The 23,742-nt window shown below is 37.3% G+C and overlaps 1 protein-coding gene across 1 annotated transcript in view; it reads left to right on the forward strand.

The window, feature by feature from the left end:
- Nucleotides 1-23,742, forward strand: part of Slc13a1 (solute carrier family 13 member 1) — an 84,803-nt gene that overhangs the window by 57,068 nt on the left and 3,993 nt on the right. Inside the window, exons 8-12 of the mRNA XM_050145912.1 lie at nt 5,640-5,759; nt 12,259-12,357; nt 12,758-12,859; nt 15,575-15,681; nt 18,589-18,698. Of these exons, the coding sequence (XP_050001869.1) occupies nt 5,640-5,759; nt 12,259-12,357; nt 12,758-12,859; nt 15,575-15,681; nt 18,589-18,698 (538 nt within the window). The remainder of the gene's footprint in view (nt 1-5,639; nt 5,760-12,258; nt 12,358-12,757; nt 12,860-15,574; nt 15,682-18,588; nt 18,699-23,742) is intronic.

The following is a 23,742-nucleotide window of genomic DNA, read 5'->3' on the forward strand; positions in this document are numbered from 1 at the left end:
TCTATTTTTTTAAAATTATATGTGCATAATATATAACAATCATATTAATAAAAATAATATATAAACACATTGCTAAATATATAAATACCACCTGTCCAGTCAATATAATGTTACTTGTATGCATATTATTTCAGGGCTGACCATGTATTGGATAACCAATTGGAGGCTCTTCCCTGGAAAAGACATTTTAGTGGCATGCATACCTTGGAGGTAACCAATAGCTCTCTAATTGGACTCAAGGCCCACTCAGCGAGAGGCGAGTCATGCATGGTACTGCAAACTTATCCAGCTACTCAGGGTTAGTGAAGTCATGCTCTTGGAAAAGAATCTGCAAAGGCTAATTTACTAAGCCCACATAATACCTAACTATATTCTAAATATTTATTCTCATATCCACAGGCAAAACACCACTTTCCACAGGTACTACGGGGAAAACTGGATATTGATTGATATTCAGACAAATGAGATTTGATCATAATCTCTTACTTTGTATCCATTTATTTAAGAATATCAGTTTGTAAATGGATAAAGTCTGTTGCTTTCTTTTTATCTTTATCACCACCAACTAAAACTTTAAATTGACACATTAAAAAAACTTTATATTTACAGGATGCTAAATTATGCTCCAATACATAGTTTCCAGGTTCAAATTATTCACTATTATGTCTTTTATGATTATCCATAGTAAAATTGTAGAAACATGACAGGATTTCATTCCTTAGTGGCTGAATACCACTTCATTTGTATATTTGCCATATTTCCTTCACTCATCTCTAGCTGAGAGTTTGATGACACCTTATGGCAATTAAAAAAAAAGTACAATAAACATGATATTTGTAATTTTTTCTACTAACTTCACTCCTTTTGGATGTATGTCCACTAGTGAGACAATGAGATCACATAGAAGTTTTATTTTCAAGAGACTTAGAGTCTCTTGTGCATTCTGTCATTTCCATTGCTACCAGCAGTGAGTAAGGGCTCCCTTTGCTCCACATCCTGGCCAACACTCACCTTCTGTCTTTCATCCTTGCTAACTCAGTTTTACCTTAAACATCATTTCTCTCATTGCACTATATAAATATTCTCCCTTTCCCAACCACTTTTATTTCATTATTCTGTTTGATTTTCTATTCGATTGCCAGATTTTCCACTTATTGCCTGTGTGCCGTATTTTAGTATGAATTTCTTAAGAGCTTCTATTATGCTCATTTATCTTTATATCACCAAGACCAAGGAAAACACCCACCTAATACTCATGTTTAACATAGCGATATATTCCATAGTTTGGGATAAAAATAAAAGGATTTTATCAGGACTGAATTTTTTAGCACAATTCATGATAAAAAAAAATATGGATAGTTATTTTGGATATAAATTTGCATTTATTAAATTATATAATAAGAAGAGCCATGGGAAAATGAATGCCATAGGAAAATAATTCTTTTTGAGCATACTATTTGGCATATTCATTCTAGGTATGCATTACAGTGATATTTATAGAGCCATATTCCTATATAGTTATTTATAGCCTTCTTTACTATTCAAGAAAAGAAATAACCACACAGATTTAGCTTTTCAGAGTTCTGTTGTTTTTCCTAAATAAACTTTCCCCAAGCCAAAACTTCTGAAAAGTTCTTTTTTTCAGTCAAATATGCTCTCTAGAAGTCTATCCTGTGGGAGCGGGAAGCAATGCAGCCTGATTTCATGGTGTTACAAAATGGTAAAAGTAAAGTGAGGCTTTGGGGACATTGCTCTGATCCTAATCCATATTGTGCATCCAAGTATCAAAGGGCTGGACAGAAAAACAAAGGCCATTCTGTAACCCACATTTAATACGACTTTCAGCATGAATGTGTCCTCACCCACGATTAATATGACTGATGGAACATTCAGCGTGAGTGTGTCTTCACCCACTATTAATATGACTGTCAGAAAGTTCAGCGTGAGTGTGTCCTCACACACGATTAATATGACTGACGGAACATTCAGCGTGAGTACATCCTCACATGTTTTATTTTCCAATTAAAAGCAACAGAACCTCCTGGACATGGTAAAGCATTTCCTTTTCATCTAGTTCTATATATTTTTAGACATTTTAAAAATTATCATTTGCCAGTTTCTAATTATGTAACCATAAACCAATCCTTTACTGTCTTCCAGGTAGATAAAAATATCAGTTATTATTAAGCTAATAATGCTAGCTCCAGAGGTCAGGAGATTCAAGAGTTTTTATAAGTTCAAAGAAAGCTGTAGAAAAAAGTTATAAGTCTAAAGTTGTGAGCAGCTAATTATTGTGTGGGAAAAAGTATAGATTTATTAAAAGTCATGGGAGCAGCACGAACAAGGTGCCTCTGAGTCTTTACATTACTTAGAAGCTGTCTTCAAAAAAAATTAAAGTATGTAACTTTACTATGTACATGTAATAAAAGGCGTTTTATTTATATATAATTTAATTTTTCATGTAGTATATTTTGATCATGTTTTCCCTCTTCCAACTCCTCCCGGATCCTTCTCATCTCCTTACCTGTCTGACTTCAAGTTCTCTCTCTTTGTCAAAACTAAGGGAAAAATCAAAACAAACGAACAAACAAAAAACCCAATGAGACAAAAGAATGCCCAAAGAAAACAAAAAGGCCACAGAAAGCAAAACTAAAATGTGGAGTCCTTGTATTGGCCGATGGCTCCTGGGCTCGATGCCTCCCTGTGGTGTGGGTGATATGCCCAATGGTAGTACATAGGAAAGAACTGACTTTCCCTTTCCCAGCAGGAATCAATTGCATATAACTTCTTAGTTCATGATGAGACTCCGTGTCCACCCCAAACAGAATGACCAAGATCAAAAGTTTTATGAATTATTTTCTTTTAATGGAAATACTTTTTTCTCTCCCCCAGGTCCTCTCAGTTCCTCCAAATCCACACTCTTTCTGTCTCTCAAGGACGTCTAAGGAATAAAGACAAAATAAGATAAAACAGAAAGAAACAAATTAGAATAAGACAAACAAACAGAGGAAAAAAGAGTCAAAGAAAAAGCATGAGGAACACATAGAAACACACAGGTTTGCATACACAGGAATGCCATAAAAAAAAAACTGGAGGCCATAATGCACTTGCAAAGTACCTATAAGGTTTTAAAAGAAAAAAAGAAAAGCAAAATCTCCAATGCAGCGCTATGAGACAAAGACCCTCCAAAGATGCCTTTGAATTTGTTTTATATTGGTTAGCTACTGGTGGGGTCTACCTTTAAGAGTGGTTTTGCAAGTAGTTCTTGATTGGAACTGGATTCTATGTTAGGGACAGGAGTGTGTGTCCATTTCCCCTCTCAACTCTTAAGTCCTATTTGGTACAGACCCATGTAGGTAGGCCCTGGGTATGCTGCCTCAATCTCTCTGAGTTCATATGTGTGTCAGTGGTGCTGTGTTTAAAAAGTCTTGTTTCTTTGGTGTCCTCCATTTCTTCTGGCTCTTACACTCTTTCTGGCAAAGGGTCCTACGGGAACCCACAAACAAGCCAGGGTACCACCAAAGCTTTTGGTTGCTCTCCTCAAATTGATAGTAGTGCCCCACCGCTGAAGACTACATCTACACAATACATTAAACACAGAGAAGCTGAACTGGTGCCTACATAGAGTTTTCATCCCTATCCCTAGTGTTCATGCTACTGGAAGGTACTCTGCATTCTATCAGAGAAGAAAGGTAAACACTAACACAACTACAAATCCTTCAGTATACAATGATAACCTATACGCAAGATGAGCTGGTACAATAGTGGCACAAATTTTGTGGGCACAGCCAATGAAGATTTGATTTTATTTAAGGCTCATGCCATGAGATGGAACAGATAGATACTTGGCACTGCTTGGGTAGCCACAAACCTAACAGTAGATAACCCAGGGACCTAGAATAAAACAAAATACTATGGTTCTACTAAAGGAACATAGGAATAAAATAACTCCTACCCACATTCTGCTATATTCATAGATCAGTGCCTTGCTCAGCCATCATCTGAGAAACTTATTTCTGCAGCAGGTGGGAACAAATACAGAGACCCACAAATAGACAATTTGCAGAAAGCTTTAAAAGGGATGTCTCCATCAAAATTTCTATGAATTTAAAAAAGTTATGGCCTTACTATGTAACCCAGACTAGCCTGAAACTTGAAATCTTCTATTGCAGACTCTCAAGTGTTAACTTACAAGGTGCCTCTATGCCTGGGTATAAAATTTTCTTAAGTAAAAAAATGCAATCTGTTAAGTAACAGAATGCAATATGAAATGTTATATGACTTTTCCTGAAGAGATCTGAACAAATGACAACTCACCTCAAATATAGTACCCAGAACAGGTCAATCATAAACTATTTTACTAAGTTCAACTTGGAGAAACATACTGGAGTTCCTTATAGGAATTTGGATCGCTCAATGACAGCTGTTCCACTAAAAAGCTCACACTAGCATAACTGACGACTCTGAAATGCTACAACCCCAGAGATCTCTGCTGGATTTGCATGCAGCTCATTGGGTTCCAGAACCTCTTCCTGGCAAGTGTTTCCTGATTATAACCCTGCAGAGTGGCTTTGTAGTTTGGTTTCAGTTTCCTGAACTTGTGGGATTTGTTGACACTCAAAGTCTCATGAACTCAACTCTTCTCTCCAGAAAGCTATGCTCCAATTTTGGCTATGCAACAAATGGTAGAAAAAAATTGAAAATCTTTATTTTTCACAAAGCTTTCTGTATTTTGTCATTTGAAAAAGCACTAAAAACAGGTTTTCATTTTTTTGTATATATTTAGATTTCCAACTTTCTTTTTTTATCACTTGAAGAACAAATTAATTACTACCAATTATTTTTCAAACTTCCAGATGTTTCTCTGTAGCTATAAAATGATTGTGATGTGATGATTTATTTAGTATTTAAGCCATATTTTGAAGTAATAAATGCAAGGTCACCAAAAAAAGATGTTTGTTATCTTAGCGTGTTTAATTGCTGATATTTTGTTATTGTGTTAATTTGAAAGTAAAATAACTAGAAGATAAAGAAAAATCAGACTTCTTACACAAAATGCTTTCATCTGGTCCAGAGCTGTCTCATTAGATTGAGTTCAAAGTTAGATAGAATGGCCTCATATATCACCATGATGTACCATGCTTTTGGTAAAAACAAAACAAACAAACAAAAAACCTGAAAAACACTGGAGGAGGCAGTCTGAGCAGAGCGTAAGTTCTTCACAGGTATGAGGATGCCTACTACCAGTGGGGAATGGAACCCAACAGTGAGTTCTTCCCAACTCATCTGGTTAGTCTTTGCTCATTCCTAGTTTGATGATTTGAACTGAACAACAACAATGAAGCACAACCCCTTGTGCACACTTATTTATTTTGTATTGGATGAATGTGAGCTACAGCGATGGGTGTTTTTCACAAGTATTTCATGAGAGATTGATTAAAAAGAATAAAGATTAAAAATGACCCTCTTACTTTGGTAGGGTGTAGCATAATTATATAGTTACAGAACAGAAGCCGGACATAAAAATAAGAATGCTAGTTAGAGTACAAGAATGATGTAGACTGTTGCTTTTTACATTAGACTACCAGTGAGGACTCATTGTGTCTCTCCTCCCTAACCTGTTTTCCTCTTTGATGTAGACGCTACCCTGAATGTCGTTGCCTCAACTTCGGATCCTGGTTTTTGTTATCCTTCCCGGTTGCAGTTATCCTTCTACTCTTGTCCTGGATCTGGCTTCAGTGGCTTTTCTTAGGATTCAAGTAAGTAGGCTTTTTACTTTGATGTGATAAAGGTACCTATGACCCATGCTTTATTTCCAGTGCTCGTTCTCCCCTATGTAGTCAGAGGCTGCTCGTTGATTGCCAGCTGCCCAGACCTGTTGACAGAGGTTTCTGTTCCACATGGACCCACAGTCATTCCATCCCAAAGAAACACACTGAGGTCTACATTAATCATAAACTAGTTGGTGTAGTAGCTCAGGCTTCTTATTAGCTCTTATAACTTACATTAGCCTATAATTCTTGTCTGTGTTAGCCATCTGGCTTGGTACCTTTCATCAGCAAAGCATTTTCATCTTGCTTCCTCTGCATCTGGCTTCCTCTGTGAGAACTTCAGACCTACTATTTCCTCTTCCCAGAATTCTCCTTTTCTCACCGCCCCATCTCTACTTTCTGCCGAGATACTGGCCAATCATCATTTATTAAAATACAAGTGACAGTGACAGGGTTCAGACCATTGCCCCACAGCACCCCCCCTTTTTTTCAAAACAAGAACTCTGAATCGAATTTCCTTTAACTTTTCTCCTGACTATTATCCATAACAACTTGTAAACAACATTCTAAACAAAGGTAAACATCCATAATCCATTTTTTTGAGAATGTAGGCATAGTTTTCCAGGCTACTTCCTGATTATTGGGGAGTGCTGATAATTTTTATAGGGACCTAAAGAAAATTTTGAATTATGATCAAGTCCAGAATGGAATATTCTGTGAGGCTTGATCATCTCAGCCACAGTCTTGAAACCATTCTGGATGCAGAACTCAAAGGAAAATCCAACAGAGGTTCTCTAAAAATATTGGATGATCTGGATCATCTGCTCCTATTAGAATTCTTCAGGGCATTTTTCTTGATCAAATCTGATTTTTCTTAGCCCAGAATGAATCCACAGCCTCTCATTTCCTGTGGAAACAAAAACAAAAACTCTTCCCCAAAGTAACATACCTTTTGACTTTAATTTTTAAATCAAGGCACTTTCAAAATATATATGTTGGATTAATGCAGAAGCACTTATAATCAAATATCTTTTAGCAGCTTTTGATCCTTCCTCAGCCATCAGACAATTTAAAGACAACACAAACATACAGTATCCAGACTCTCTGTGTATTTTTCATCATTATGTGGCTTTATTTTAAACTTTACTTTTTTTATTTTTATTTTTAATTTTTGGCTTTTTCAGACAGGGTTTCTCTGTGTATCTTTAGCTGTCCTGGAACTTACTCTGTAGACCAGGCTGTCCTTGAATTCACAGAGATCCACCTGCCTCTGCCTCCCAAGTATTAAAGGTATGTGCCACCAAACCCAACTACTCTCTTTTTCCTTTTTTTGTTTTAAGGACTTTATCCTTTTTCTTTTCTCTCACAAGCCTACATATATTTTTTAACACACTATAAACCATTTAGAAGTTTTCTTTGACTTTAATCTATCTTTACTGTATATCCCCTTTTTTCTGACCACATCAGTCTTTAATTTGCTAAGTGATATAGATATGATTAAAGCCGTGGGTTTGACAGCTGGATCCACCCCATTCCTTAGCTTTCTGGGGGGTCTAACATCATGGCAGAGTTACTGGTGGGAACCATGTTTATTGCTATAACTCTATGGAGTTTAAAAGTCCCTGACACCACCAAAAAGCATGTTGCCAGAAATTCATAAACACCATTTAAGTGTTTGGTGGCAGGGTCTCTTAAAAGAGCTGCAAGGTTTCACAGCTAAAGCTGAGTCAGGAAGCCTGTCTTAAATGAGATATGCTTGCCTGTAGCAAAAAGAGGCCACCTGAGAAAGTGCTACCATCAATAAGCCGTGTTTTGCTCTGTTATTTTGTGTCTAGAATTGCTTCCCAAGCTCTCTGAGGTTTTCTGGGGATGCAGTTTTCCACATTTGTTGATAGAGGTTTCTGTCCCACCCAGACCCACAGCCATTCCATCCCAAAGAAACACGCAGAGGTCTACATTAATCATAAACTTGTTGCCCTAGTAGCTCCAATTTCTTATTAACTCTTATAACTTACATTTGCCCACAATTCTTACCCGTGTTAGCCATGTGGCTTGGCACCTTTCATCAGCAAGGCATTCTCATCTTGCTTTCTCTTCATCTGTCTTCCTTTGTGAGAACTGCAGACTGACTCCTCTTCCCAGAAATCTCTTGTTCTTGTTGCCCTGCCTCTTCTTCCTGGCTGGTTGTCCTGCGTATACTCCTGCCTGACTACTGGCCAATCAACGTTTTGTTAAAATACAAATGATAGGATACAGACTATTGTCCCACAGCACAGACCTGAAATAATCAAATAGAAACTGTATTATTACAACACTGCTTGGCCTATTAGCCCATGGTTCTTATTGTATAGCTCTTATATCTTAAATTAACCAATTTCTATTAATCTGTGCATCATTTTGTGGATGTGACAACTAGTAAGGTTCTGTGGCGTCTGTCTTCTGGCTACATGGCTTCTCCATGACACCACTTACTTTCTTCTAGCATTCAGTATAGCTTCTGCCTATCTCTATTCTGCCCTACCATAGGTCCAAGAAGTTTCATTATTAACCAATAAAAACAACACATATAAGGAAGGATTTCCCATACCACCCCTATGCTATCCACATTGTATTTCTACATTCTACAATAAAAAAAAACTTAAGATATATGAGCACATTAGGATAAGCTGAAATTATTTAAACAATGTTAGCATTGGCAGAGTCTATAAAATACCTATCCAGTTGGGTTCCCTTTGAATCTCAAACCAGTGATATAGTTACTACTCAGAAAGGCATATGGAAGTGATTACATTGTGATCCCCATCCAACTATTACAGGAGAGTTGTGAGAAGCTATGGCCTCTGCTTGTTTTAAGAGGAATGCCCAAAGATTACCAAGATAATTTCAACTGTCAACGTGTAGGATTTCCTGCTTCATGATAGCTCCGGAATTGATTAACACCTTCAAATTGTAAAGTAAAATAGAGTCTGAGTAGATTCTCTGTTGGGAGCTGTTGGACTAGTGATTAGAAGTAAGGTATCTTTCTCACTGTTTTGTTACTGTGAAGGACACCATGACCACTAGAAATCTCATAAAAGAAAGCATTTGATTGGGTGCTTGCTTACAGTTTCAAGTTAGCCCATTATCAACATGGCAGTGATAGAGAAGTAGCTGAGAGTTATATCCTGATCTGTAGGCGGGGGGGGGGGGGNGGGGGGGATAGGGAGAGAGAGAGGAAGAAGAGAAGGGGGAGGGAGAAGAAGAGAGAGACTGGGCCTGGGATCAACTTTTGAAATTTCAAAGCCAACCCCTAGTAACATATTTCCTCCAACAAAAATCACACCTCCTAATCCTTGTAATCCTTTCAAAGAGTTCTATTCCCTGGCAACTAAGTCTTCAAAGATATGAGCCTATAGGGGCTGTGGTAGTTTGAATGCAAGTGGCCTCCGTAAGCTCATATGGAGTGGCATCATTAGGAGGTGTGCCTTTGTTGGAATAGGTATGGCCTTGTTGGAGGAAGTGTGTCACTGTGGGGGTGGGCTTTGAGGTTAAATGTCCTCAAGATATTGCTCAGTATCAGAGTCCCATTTTTATTGCCTTCTGATCAATAAGTAGCCAGCACCATGTCTTCCTGCACAGATGTTCCCTGCCTTGATGATAATGGTCAAAACCTCTGAAGTGTAAGCTACTACTTCAAAGCATCACAAGAGGTAACAGCAGCTTCTCAAGGGACAAATAAGCAAACTCTACAAGTCCTGCCATGATCAGTCTCAGCACCTTTCACTGTAAACAGCAGGATTTACCCGATACATTTCATAAGATCACTTCTAGCATCATGATGTCAACATTTAAGGGTCCAAATTACAGCAATGGAAGTAAGACATACTGATCAATAAAGAACCACAAATGCCACTAAAATGTCAAATTCTGAATTCAAGGGAATTTCAGGATTGCTTTTCGAGGATTGAAGCAGGTAGTTTGGCAAGCACTCAGTAGTCATATGACTAAGATGACAGCCACCATGAAAACCACAAAGGGCTAATCCACACAATCTCAAATTCAGCCTGCACTTTCAACTCTGAATATTCTATTAGGAAGTAGGTATATCACAATCATGAAAATATTTTTCCTGAATAATGAAATATTTAAAATTTATCATGATAGCTTAATTTAAATAATCTCAAGGACCTATGAATCAAGCAGGATGCTGTTCTCTAAGACAGCTAAGGTGAACTCAGTTACTAGGACTTTTTTTGAAAAATGACAGAGTAGGGTAGGATGTGGTGTCTTAGCTATGGCCATAGTTTCCAGATCTAGCAAGGTAATGGCCAATATTTTCCTCTCCTATTTTTCATCTTATTGTTCCTTCCTAACTGCCCAATTGTGCTACTAGTTGGAAGATGGGGCTGATGGTTTTTAAAAACGCTCTATCCAGATTGTGAGAGCAGCATGTGGCAGTCGTCCTGCTGAAGCAAATGTGTGCAATGTCACTGACTTCAGCAGGTGGCCTTCAGTGTGACAGGCCGGCTGCATACTAAACTCTCCTCCCTGGAAATTCAAGCTATGGGCGGCTGGTTTAGTTGCACAGGTAGCAAGATAGGAAGCAGGAGAACAATCCCAGCCAGCAGATGTGGACATTAGCCAGTGACTATAGCCCAGTACTGTTTTCTTTCTTTGTTGCTACTTTTAATGATATTAAACAAACACACGTGCCACCTCCATTATTATTTTAATACAGCATGTCACTGAAAATAAAAAAAAATTAAGAAGATAAAGAGCAGAAGTACTAGAATATGCTCCCAATGAGGAACCAAAAAAAAAAAAAATCCCCATGAAATACACTCATTGGGCAACGTCCATAAATCATGATCAGTGTTGTTTTTAAATAGTTCTCTTGCTGTCACTACTGGTTAGACATGGCAGTTTCATGTTCCAGTTAATTTTCCAGCCTCCTCTCAGTTTTACAGGGTGCTTATCTCTAAAGGCTCTAGATTGACAAACAGAAATTAGCTGCCACTGCCCTGGCCGGCTAATATACATTCTCATTAGTGTTCTGGCTGTTAGCACAGTTAGCTCCTCACTCACGGTAAACAACTCAAACATGCAAGAAGCTCATCCATCCTCTGCATTTATTTCCAAGAAGAGGTGGACACATCCTCACATGCTTCATCAGTTCCTTTGTCCCATATGAACCTTCGTTTCAAGCAAAGAAAATTTGGCTTGACCTAACTGTCCATTGCCTGCATCCAATGGGATAGACACATGCAGTGTAGAGGGCAGGAAAGAGTTTCTAAGAAAAAGTTTGATCTTTGACTATTATTTTCGCTTTTATAGATAGTTCTCAGGGTGGTCCTCAGATTTGTGTCATGGAATAATAGTGTTTATGTTGTGACTAGGGACAAAAATTTGATATTGGCATTAGAAGCTTAATTGAAATAAAGTTTTCACCAGCCCTTCTCTGTTCATAAATAAAACAATAATCAACTAATTACAGTCAGAGGTCATTGTGTTGGCATGAGGGTGACTGTGAATGTTTAGGATATATGGTTTAAGAATCACAGAAATGCTGTTCAACCAGGCACTTGAGAGGCAGAGACAGACAGATCTCTGTGTGCTGAAGGCCAGCCTGATCTACATAATGAGCTCCTGAACAGCCAAAACTGTATATAGAGACCCTGTATTAAAGAAACAAACAGACAACAACAACTAAAAGAATCAAGGAAATTCTACTCCTTCAAAAAGAAAGCATGGAACAATGTTTTAGAGCAGAGTTGTATGACCAAGCACAAACCGTGTCTATGTTAGTAATTACTTTCTCACTGTTCCGTCTCCTTTTCACTGTGTCCTAAACTATAACTTTACAGAAGACTGTTTATCTGTGTTTATTCCTCACACATAAAGTTCTAACCAAGCCAAAGATCACCATCATCCCAAGGGACAATCCCCAGGAACCTATTTTCCCATCTGACTCTTCCTCCAGAGGTATTCTTAAAAAAAAAAGAAAGAAAAAAGAAAAAAAGAAAAGAAAAAGAAAAAGGAAAAAAAAGTTACATCTAGAGTAATGTCCCACAAAAACTGGTCAAAGTTTAAAGATCCTGGACTAACTTCCATAGGCACAGAATATAGCAACCAAGATACCCAATAAATAATACATTTTAATGTAACATATATCAAGGATGGAGTACATATTTATAACTATCATGTATAAGGGCTGATGAAGGTGAGCGGCACATGGAAATTTGTGCGTGGTACAGAAAGATCTTTAAAAGGGAGTAGACCGGCTGATGCCATGGAAAGCAATGCAAAAAATTAGACATCTAGAAGTGAGCAAGCCAGACAGTGCAGAGAAAGGAATAGTCAAGGAAAGAATCAGAGACACAGGCGCAGGGCGTGGGTTCCTAATGTCAGCAGGCAGTCACGTTTATAAAGCCTTCCCTGAAGTTCTTCCATAAAGAAGGGAGGTAGTGAAATAATTTCCTTAACGCTAAAGCTTTCTTGTCTTTTTCAGCTTCAAGGAGATGTTCAAATGTGGCAAAATCAAAACACCCAAAGAAAAAGCCTGTGCCGAGGTGATCAAGCAAGAATATGAAAAACTGGGGCCAATTAAGTAAGATATGCATGAGTAACACACACACACACACACACACACACACACACACACACCACATACATGGAAACACACAGATAAACACAAGCAGTTAATGTAAAGAAAATATCACTTACTTGCCAGCAAAGAAGTCCTAAGTCTTGACTAAGACCACAAACCTACGAAGCTCGGTGACTTTAAGTTACTAAGTCACTAAAATGAAATCCATATCACTGCCCAATTAAAATTTGCTAGATAGAAAAAAAAACATAAACAAAATTCAGAGAAGCTGAGGAGAAGGGGCCTTTTTTAAGAGCCCCAGCACTCTCCAAGTAAGAGCACATCATGTTCCCACAGCAGCCATCAGCTTGACAACAACTCAGAGTTCTCACAAATGTTGACAGCAGCATGTTTTCTACAGGTATCAAGAAATCGTGACCTTGGTAATTTTCGTCGTGATGGCCTTGCTATGGTTCAGTCGGGATCCTGGCTTTGTTACTGGCTGGTCGGCCCTGTTTTCAGAGTAAGTATTCACGTGTCAGCCCTTTCTGTGCGGTGTCGCTGCTAACTGTTGAAAAACTACAGTGAGGTGCTTTGGTCATTTCTTTGGGAAAAAAAAATATTTTTATGCCTAATCTCCTGTGGTGAGGTGATAAGTAAGAGGTGATGGTAAGAAAGCAAAAAGGATGGCCGTTATCCTCTGTATAAAAATTAGGGTCCATTAGACATGCAGCTACTACCTCAGGACCAAGTTAGACATTTGAGCTGCATTTGACCAGGATCTAGGCTGGTAGCAGAGTTGCAAGAGCTGTAGCGCCCGACTTTGCTGGGGATCCTTCTGTTTATTCTGGACAAATCACTGCACGCTCCCACTTCCTCTATCGGGAAGATGGAAATTACAGTAGCGCAGAGAATACTCCTGTTTGTTTTTTTCTTTTCTTTTCTAGTAAAAGTGCTAAATAGATATTGTGTGAAACAAATGCTACACAGTGTGTTCTCTCTCGGTCTATTTTTGACCAATACACTCTGGTTCTTACATCTAGAGGAGTTTCATCTTGTGCTTCCGGTCTCACATCCCCAGCAAGAACCCACATAGTTTGCGAGCACAAATTGAAACTGAGTCAGACGTAATTTGGCCTGATGGAAGAGAAAAACAGCACCTTCCCTCAGTCCGACTTTTCTGTTTCCACAGGCATTACCAATAATTTTTTTAAGACCCAAAGGATGAATGCAGATGTCTTATGACCACCTGCCTCAAGCAGTTCATGAAACAAGATAGTTTAAAAGATCAGCTGTATGTTCTTGATTCCTTTAGGCAAAGAACTTCTTATTTTTAAGAAGGCCAAATTAAAAGCATCATCTATTTATTTAAAACAAGCTATCGATTAATAGAAGATTGGTACTTTGTATTTTTCTAACAGGATATAGAGCAAAATAAATAAATAACTCCAGCTCCCTTTAAAATCAACACCAACCATTATAAAGTTTCTCTCTCTCTCTCTTTCTCTTTCTGTAATGTACTGAGAACTAGATGGAATAGTAGCAAATGACAGTAAATAAGACCTAGGAGAAAGTAGCATATTCAGTACAATCAGATCTAATTTTTCTTCCTTATAGCAGAAAACATAATTTAGGAGATGCTTTTCGTTTGTATCAGGAAAACAGTATGTGCTATGAGCAGGGGCTTCTCCCCTCACCCAGCCTTGTGAGAGACAGCAGTGGGAAAGGAAACGGGGCTTGGAAGAGGACAGAGCTCGACAGTAGAAATAAAACAAGCACAAGGCAAATAAAATCTGTATAGGCTTAATTCTTGATAGTGTTGAGATAACCCAGCTCCTACTGAATCAAAATTCAAAGTAATAATGAAAAATTATATTCAAAATGTTTTATGAAAATGTTTGTCAACCTCTATACCTTAATTTGTCTAAAGTGTGCATTCTGTAAAATGCGTGTACTGTGTGCAGGTTTCAGGCAGCACCAATTTCTAAAGCTGGTATGATATATTAAGATTTATTGCTAACCACCCAATGTTTTTATTCCATCTGCTTGAATCTGGACCAATTTCAATATGTCTTTTCATATAAAACAAAATCCAGTTACATGACACCTGGCTCAGTCTGGCAAAAGCTTAGCCAAAAACTGTAACTAAAATAGAATAATAAAGGAACAATGTATTTATAAGGGTTGGTCAGGTTTTTAGAAAGTTATGCCACTCCAGTCTTTCTGTCAACGAGGAAAGAAAGTCAGCCTGCATTGAAGATGCATTTTTTTAAAAAAGTATATATCAAATTGAGAAAAATAATGTACTCCCTTGATTATTTAGATTTTTCTCATAAACTGCAAAAGTATAGACTCTTGTTAAAAAAAAGTCGATTGAGATGTAAGATAGAAAAACAAGACTGATGACACTCGTGTTTCTTCAGTTGCAAAAGCCCACATAGTTGATACTGCTGACTTCTAAGGCTGTATTCTAATTGTTCGTGTCTGTTTCATTTGTATAATGTCCAGGTGCCTCTTAACTGTGGAGGCTTCCGGGAACCTGCCTTTCTGCTAGAATGGTCTGGCAATTCTTAGCCCCATCTGTTCCCAAATTATTCTTAATTTGTACAGGGATCATTTGTGAGCATCTCGTAAGTCATTCTGGTCATTAATCTTCTTAAGTTTCTAGAGGGCAAAGCATCAAATGGGTTGATTTCCTTTGGATGTATGGTTAGTAACCACTGTACAAGCAGGTGTTTCATCCTAGAAACCAGATCAATTTGCTTTCACAGTTTGTAGAGGAGTTTGAGGGGACACTAGCAACAGCATGTCTCACTAAATTCAATAGAATGACATTATAAATCAATTACATGGGGCTTTGCCAAACTCCAGCAACTGTTTAAGCCTCAATTCTCTGACATTATAATAAAAAGCAATATTTCAGAGAAGAAATTGCTTAACAAATCTGAAAGTTTACCTGGAAATTTTGCTCTGTTGGTCTGATAAGGTATCATCTGGTTATTCAGTATTGGCAATATGAGAATGTATTGAATTATTAGGAATGCATTCTGAAATAACTGGTCCTTATAAGTTACATCACTTCATTGGGAAACTACGTTTTAGAACAGACTTGTGTAGATTAAATGATCTATATTTATTTTCATTTCTATTTAAGTGTTATTAACATAATTCATTGATATCTTATCTTATATAAGTTCTTCATACCATTTTAATGAACATGTTTGTTCATATTTTTCAGGCACTCTGGTTATGTTACAGATTCAACTGTTGCGTTAGTTGCCGGAATACTTTTCTTTCTAATTCCAGCTAAGAAATTGACAAAAACTACATCTTCAGGAGAAATTGGTTGAGTATCATTTCTTTTTTTTTTCAAAGAAAAAAAAAAGCTATCTTTTTTCATCTTCATACCAATTCCAGTTCCTGCTACCTTTCCTGCTCCCATTCCCTCCACACATCCCCCCACCCCAACCCTATCTACACTTCAGAGAGGATAAGCCACATTGCTTTGCGGAAGGTCCAAGGCCCTCCCTATTATGTCTAGGCTGAGCAAGGTATCCATCCAAAGAAAATAGGTTCCAAAAAAAGCCAATACAAACAGTAGGGATAAATCCTGGTACGACTGCCAGTAGCCCTGTGGTCTGCCCCAGCCATACAACTGTCACTCACATTCAATGGGTCTAGTTTGTTCCTATGCTTGTTCTTTCCCTATCTGGCCAGAGTTGGTGAGCTCCTATTAGCTCAGGTAAACTGTTTCAGTGTCCCCATCATGGTCTTGACCTCTTTGCTCATATTCTCACTCCTCCTACTCTTCAGCTGGACATTGGAAGCTCAATCCAGTGTTCCACTGCTGGTCTCTGCCTGCTTCCATTAATTGCTGGATGAAGGTCCTATGGTGACATTTAAGATATTCATCAATCTGACTACAGGGCAAGTCAAGCTCGAGCACCCTCTCCACTATTGCTTAGGGTCTTAACTGGGGTCATTCTTGTGGATTCCTGGGGATTTCTCTAGTGCCATGCTACTTACTAGCCCCATAATGGCTCCCTCAATCAAAATATCTCTTTCCTTGCTCTCATCTTTGTCCTTCCTCCATCTCAACTATCCTGCCCACTCAAGTTCTCTCCCCCCTCCCCTTCTCCCCTCATCTTCCCCTTCTTCCCTCCCTACTCCTCCCACCCCCATGCTCCATTGCTGGTGGAAATGCAAACTTGTACAACCACTTTGGAAATCAGTATGGTGGTTTCTCAGAAAATTGGGAATCAACCTACCTCAGGATCCAGCATTACCACTCTTGGGCATATACTCAAAAGATGCTCAATCATACTACAAGGGCATTTGTTCAGCTGGGTTTATAGCAGCATTATTTATAATAGCCAGAACCCTAGATGCCCTTCAACCAAAGAATGGGTACAGAAAATGTGGCACATTCACACATTAGAGTACTAGTCAGTGGGAAAAAAAAAAAAAAAAAACAAAGACATCTTGAAATTTGCATGCAAATGGATAGAACTAGAAAAAAAAACATCCTGAGTGAGGTAATCCTGACCAAGAAAGATGAAGATGGTATGTACTCACTCATAAGAAAATACTAGATAGAAACAAAGGATATCGAGCCTATAGTTCATGATCTTAGAGAAGCTAAGTGGCAAGGTGAACCTTAAGAAAAAACATACATATCCACCAGGAAAGGGGAAATAGATGAGTATCATTTCTAACAGTAAATTTATAGAACATCTTTTGAAGAAATTAAAATTCCATAAGCTTCAGTTAGCACATAGAATATTAAAAATGGCCATGTCAGTATAACCTCTATCTTAGCTTATCTCACTTATACCCTGAACCCCCTATTCGGCCAGTATTTATCTCCACCAAGAGGCAGACTCTCTAGAGTTTGCAGAAATGAAAAGTCTATTTCCTTTTATACCCAGGTTCCAGCTATTCTTGAGGGATATCGCCTCCTTTGCCAAAATCAGAATACTGACTAACAAGGAAAGAAGAATGAATGATGAGACCTCAGTAATAATTTTGAGGACCTAGAGGAGGACAAGTTTCATGAGAAAGATTACTTATAGTTTCACAGAAAGTCCTTGAAAAAAAGAAAACAAGCCCCTTATAGGCATAGCCTGAGTTCACAATTGGAAAAGGTGCTTAGTAAGAACACTCACTGTATTCACAACCCATGGTCAGAGAAGTGCACACATCTGCTGGAGCATGCATTCTCCTACATGCACTTCTTACACATGGTTCGCTCCTGTCTATGCTTTATGTTAACATCAGCTTTCAGGGGCTGCATTTTTATGTGCGTACATAGGGCAAATGGGTTATTATAGTTTGGAAGCACAGTTTCATGTTGGCTGCTGATGTGAGTAGCCTAATGACAGAACAGTATTAAGAAGTCTTATTTGCCTTACAATCTTGGGACAGTCCATCATTGGGTAAATATCAAGGCAGGAACTTCAGCTACATCACATCCACAATCAAGATAAAAACAAATACTTTTATTATTTTGAAGCCTCCTCTAGTCTTATAAATCCCAGGGGTCCTCTCATGAAATAAATATAACCCACAATTGACTGGGCTCTCCCACATCAATGGACAGTTAAGACAGTCCCTCGCAGAAATACCCAAAGGTCAAGCCAATCAAGATAATTCTTCATTGAGTCTCTCTTCTCAGTTGATTCTAGGTCATGCCCATTTGACAGAGTTCAATGCACTGTCCTATAGTAAGAGTAGAAAGATGAGCCCATGAAAGAATGGCATTACTAATGACAATATCATAATGACTTATCTAAATGTAATTCAAATATTATTAGAAGGATTTGTCCAAAATACTTTCTCAAAGTTTCTTAAAGTATTTTTTCTGTGTCTGAGTGTTCCCTTGCACATGTGCATGTGCACTGTTTGGATCCATGTAGAGGCTGGAAAAGAGTGTCAGATTGGAACTGGAGTTACAGGCAGTTGTGAACCACCATGTAGGTGCTAGGAATTGGACCCATGTCCTCTGGAAGAGCAGCCAGTGAACATAACTTCTGAGACATCGCTCCACCTCCAAAGTTATAACATTATTAATCAGTATAATATAATATTCCACTTAAGGTCAGTGCAAACTCAAAGTCAAGGCCAAATCTCTGCCTGGAAAACAGTATCATGATATTGTATGTTTCTTGTAACATGACTATTCAGGAGACTGATAAAAATTATTGTATATTCTTGTGTTCAACAATATTTAACTGTAGGGTTTTTGTTTTGCAGTTGCTTTTGATTTCTCTCCCCTGATTACTTGGAAAGAATTCCAGTCATTCATGCCGTGGGACATAGCCATTCTCGTTGGTGGCGGCTTTGCCCTGGCAGATGGCTGTCAGGTAATGCTCAGTGTGTACGAGATTTAACAGTTAACTAGGTGGTTGAAAAGAAGAACACAGGCACATTCAAGCTTTGGGCATAGTCACCTTTATCCTCTCATATTAATAATGCAGAATTCAATAGCCATGCAGTATCCCACACAGATGAGGTGAGTTCATAATTCAAGAACTTTTACAGGCTGTAAGCATGAACAATAATGTCACAAGGTCTCAGAATGCCAAAGAAAATAATGCAAAAAAGATTAAAATACTTAATCCATGACATTATACTTGAAGAGTAGCTTAGTAGGAGGGAAAACTTAGATCCAAAACTGTGGTTGGTTCCTAATTGGACAGGTTTATTTGTTTGCTTGCTTATATTTTTATGTCATTTCATATAGAATTTGTGCAATTCTTCAGTTTCAATTCAATAACCCACCATTCTATCATTGTCAAATAAGGAGATGAAAAGTAATGCCTTAAGTAAATTTATCTTGTGAATGAATTCCAGAATATTTAATGTGGCAATTTCTGGTATATAATGTCTACTGTCAGGAAGAAATGAAAACGTCATGAGTTAGACAGATGGCCATTTCATTGATCTATCCACCAGCTGACACAAAGCAAGCTCTTATCCCTTGTAATTGCCCTGGTCATTGCAGGTTTCCTAGAAGAAAATTATCTTCTCTAAAATTTTTTGAGCATATTTACATACAAACAAGATCAAATATACTCAGTAGGTTATATATATATGTGTGTGTGTATATATTCAGAAAAATAATATGTGTGAATAATATATATATAATGTATATATAGTATATAATTGAAGAAGAGCCCATGCATTTAGCAGGGGAGACATGGAAGAAAAATTTTGAGGGAATCTTGAGAGTGGTGTAGATACAGTGTCAATGTATGAAACTCTCAATTTTTTGAAAAAGCAAAGAATATTTCTATCTTTCTGTCTGACTACACACAAGTCACTCAGGGGGTTCATAGCCTTCTATTAAATACTCAGCGCTGATTCGCATCTATTTCCATACTCAGTCACAAACAGCAGGACAGCAAGGGAGAAACTGTGACAAGTCCCTTGACTTCTTAGAAGTCATGCATTTATTTATTTCAATTTACAGTACAAAGTGCTATTGTTTCTTCTTGACAGGGGAATACTGTTTACTTCTAGTTTTCTTACTCGTTCCTGCATAGGTTTTAGATTCGGACCTTTTCAGCAATAAGGGTTAGTAATTACTGTAAGTCTTAGAAACCATCTCAACTCAGAGAGCCTTTTGCCAAATTGCTTTAGGCTTAGATAAGCCCAGATAAAAATGGTAGAAGTATAAGACAATAACAATTTTCTTTTCTACTATTTCAGCAGTAATGAGATCTGCATTCTCAGAATAATAACTGCCATCTTTATGTCTGCTGATTTGAACTGTGAGGAAAGCAGAATCAGAAAGTCTGGCATTCATAAGAATGTTGCTCTTCTCTGCTCAGAATATGTCTAAACTGGACTCTAGACACTCAAAGTGGCTTTGAAAGCATCGACCAGACCCTAGAACAGCAAAATCTGAGGAAATGAAAAGGTGTGGATTTAGTCTGATGCACATGGCTCTCTCAGTAGAAGAATTAGGGAAATCACAGAGGGAGAATTAATTCATTATAAAGATCCTAGTAGCTGGAATCTGTATTCTGCAAGAATTTCCAGAATAACTACTCCTCAGTAACCAAACTGAAGTCGAAAGCTTCTCACAAAAAAGTCCGTACAAAATTGTGACCGTAAAAATTGGTTTTACAAAATACTAGGAGACAACTTGAAAAACTTTTGTTCAAAGTTATAATTTGTCTAACAAATGCCTCAAGCCACGGAATATTTCTACTTGAAAAAATAACCAAAAAATAAAAAAGAACCATGAGGTAGCAATCATGTGCTATTTACCTCATGCTGTGTCCTCTCTCTTAAACACCCCTGATTTGATTTAAGATGATGAATGTCTCACAAAGTGATAGACACTGTCCAACTCTTCCCAGTGAATAATTTCTCTTTGTTGTTGTTTTTTTACACATTACTCAAATGCTTTTTCTAAGATAACTGTGAGAGATTAAATACCATTTTCTCAAATATTCCTAAGTTCCCAAGACCATAATAAATAATGACAAAAAGTACTAACAGTCTTTAAAGATAAAAACTGTATAACACAGTCAATAACATACAAAAGATGTTCAAAACCATGCAAGATAGTGGGAAAATCTTGTATGAGTAAATGGTTTTGTGAAAGTAGTTGAACTATATAGGTCAGAAAATGGAAGGGTCCTCAAGAAATTAGATGATTTAATATTAAGATCCTGAAAGAGAGAAAGAACTGGAAGCAACAAATAATATGGAAGAAGCCAGGGTTGGATATTAAGATGGTTTTAAAAGCTTCCAAGGTTATGCAATTTCTTCAACTACTATCCCCATTCGTGAAGGGCCACATAGTCTTTAGGAAATTGTTTCATTTTGTAGCAAAGTTGAAGCATGGTCTCCATCAATAATGTTTGCTTGTTACCAAGAGCTTTAAATCACCATTTAATAGTCTCTTTAAATAAAAATGAGTAGGTAGTCAAGAGCCAACAGATAGTTGGGAGAAGCCCCATTTACACTAACCAAAGGAAGAAAAATAAAATGAAATAAGGAAACAAAAAGAAATAGAACAAGGAAAAAGTGAAGAAAGTGAACAAAGCAATAAATTCTTTAAATTTTATCATTGGCACCTCAAAGGGATGTCAGAAAGATACGAAAAGTAAAAGAAAATACCATTTAAAAATAATCATAAAGTAATTCTCTCAAATTTAGAATTATGGCAACATTCTTTAAAGATAATATCTAACATATGTCAGAAATACAACAAAAGGCTAAAAGACAGTAAACACTAAAATGAGTTGATTGTCCACTACCAAATTGTCAGCCCTCAACATATACATTTAAGCAACATTAACACTCTCAGTAGCTTGAGTGTGTGTATATATGTATGTGTACATATATAAGCATTTATGTATGTGAGTCTGTATTTGTGTGTGTATAACAATAAAGAAAAGGGGGCATGAGTTTGAGGTGGAAGGGGGCATTAGAAAAATTGCAGAGAGAAAAGAGGGGAAATGATGCAAATATACTTTAATCAAAAATAAAGTAAAATTGTGAAAAGATAAGAAAACTAGAGCATTCGTCTACAAACTCCTCAAGAGTCTGTTTAGAAAGAGAAAGAGTAGAAAGGAAGGAGATCTCTATTAATAACACCAGGAATGTCTCAGAAGTAAAGTCTCTGAGATTCTTGGCTAAGAGAACTATGAAAAGGTTCATGCTCGAGGGATTTATGTAGAGCCTACATTGTAGATCTCATAATCTTGAGGTGGAGATAGAATCATAATGGACTCCAGAACAAATCACAAACACTTGCTGTGTTCCTCTCACACTCAATCAGAACGAGGTAAAACACATCTTCACTCACCTTCTAGGAATCTATGTCCTTGTTCTTTAGTTTTTATACTTCTAAATGTTACACTCAGTATTCGTACCCTTATATGTATAAATCCATAAAGCTAATATCTATTCTCATAATGGCTCATTGGATAAAATGCTTCCTCTACAAGCTTGGGAAACAGAGTTCAAAGCCCCAGGAACTCGTGTAAATTGTAGGTGGTTACGGTGATCTTCTGTAATTCCAGAGCAAGCTAAATAGATAGATTGGCCATATCAGTGGACTCTGGATTCAATTGAGAGAACCTGACTCCACATATAGCGTGAATAGCAGTCAAAACTCTTGGCATCAATCTCAGGCTTACACACACACACACACACATGGACATGTGCCCACATACATATAAACATACACAATACAATCATGCACTTGCACAAACATACACATGATAAAATACAAATAAAATAGTTAATTCTGTATATGAATAAAAACAATAAACAATAAAACTGATATCTAGCGCCCATGTTTGTGATGCTTGTATTTACTTTGGAAATGAATTTATTGCTTATAATCAAAGTATTTTTCTGATGCATAGCCTAGATTTTCATAAGTATAAAGTCACATAGGGTAGACTTCTCCTTCTATTTAGGGAGAAATCAGAATAATAAACCAATTAATCCGATTGCAGGCAATATTTTGGATTGCATGAAATAAAACAAAGATCAATATTCAATCAATTTAAAGAACCCCACCGAAAGACACCGAAAATAAATTGATAGTTTAACATTGCTGAGTGATTTTGATGATTTCGAAACTATAATTCCCAAAATCAGAACTAGAAAAATGGTGTGAAAAGAAATAAAATAATTTTCAGACCTATAAATACTCTGCAAATGTACTTTCTGTCCTACAATCTCAGCATATTTGAAAGGATGTGTTGTTCCTCCAAATAAGCAGAATAAAGGAGAGGTTCCCACAAAGCAGAGTGGTGAGACATGAGGGGACTTAAGTAGGTCTAAAATGAATCTAGTCCAGATGGAGCAGGAAAAGGGTCTATTCCAGGACAGATATCCTGAGGGAACACGAACAAAGCAAACCCACTTGCTTCACATGTTTGTTTGCTTGTTGGATAGGTCTCCAGATAGTTTGAAGAGCATGATGGGTTAGTGATAGGTTTTTAGAAAACTAAGCAATCAGACTAATGTTTTCTTTGGAAAACAAAGTAAATATAATCTTAGATGGTTAAGTAGCTCATCAATGAACAATATTTATATATTTATAACATTAATCTTTAAATATAGATTTAACCAAAGTATAGCAATGTTCTGAGGAATTAAGGGGCAGAAAACATATGTATGATGAATGGCATAAAAAAACATAATCCTCAGGCAACATATTAGGAAATCAATAAATAATGTTTCCAGTTGAAAATTTAAGAAAAAGCTTAATTAGAATGTTATTTTGAAAGATACCTATACTAATACTAAATATCAGTGTAAATAGCTAATAACAGTTGACAATTCTTGCCTCTGGGGGATACAGCTTAGGAGAAGGGGAAGGAGCCTGCAGGCTTCCCTTTTCTTAAAGCTCTATGGTCCATCATGACTTATCAA

The sequence above is a fragment of the Alexandromys fortis genome, unplaced genomic scaffold (genome assembly GCF_014885135.2).
Source record: "Alexandromys fortis isolate MF-2015 unplaced genomic scaffold, M_Fortis_MF-2015_v1.1 scaffold_34, whole genome shotgun sequence".
Lineage (NCBI taxonomy): Eukaryota > Metazoa > Chordata > Mammalia > Rodentia > Cricetidae > Alexandromys > Alexandromys fortis.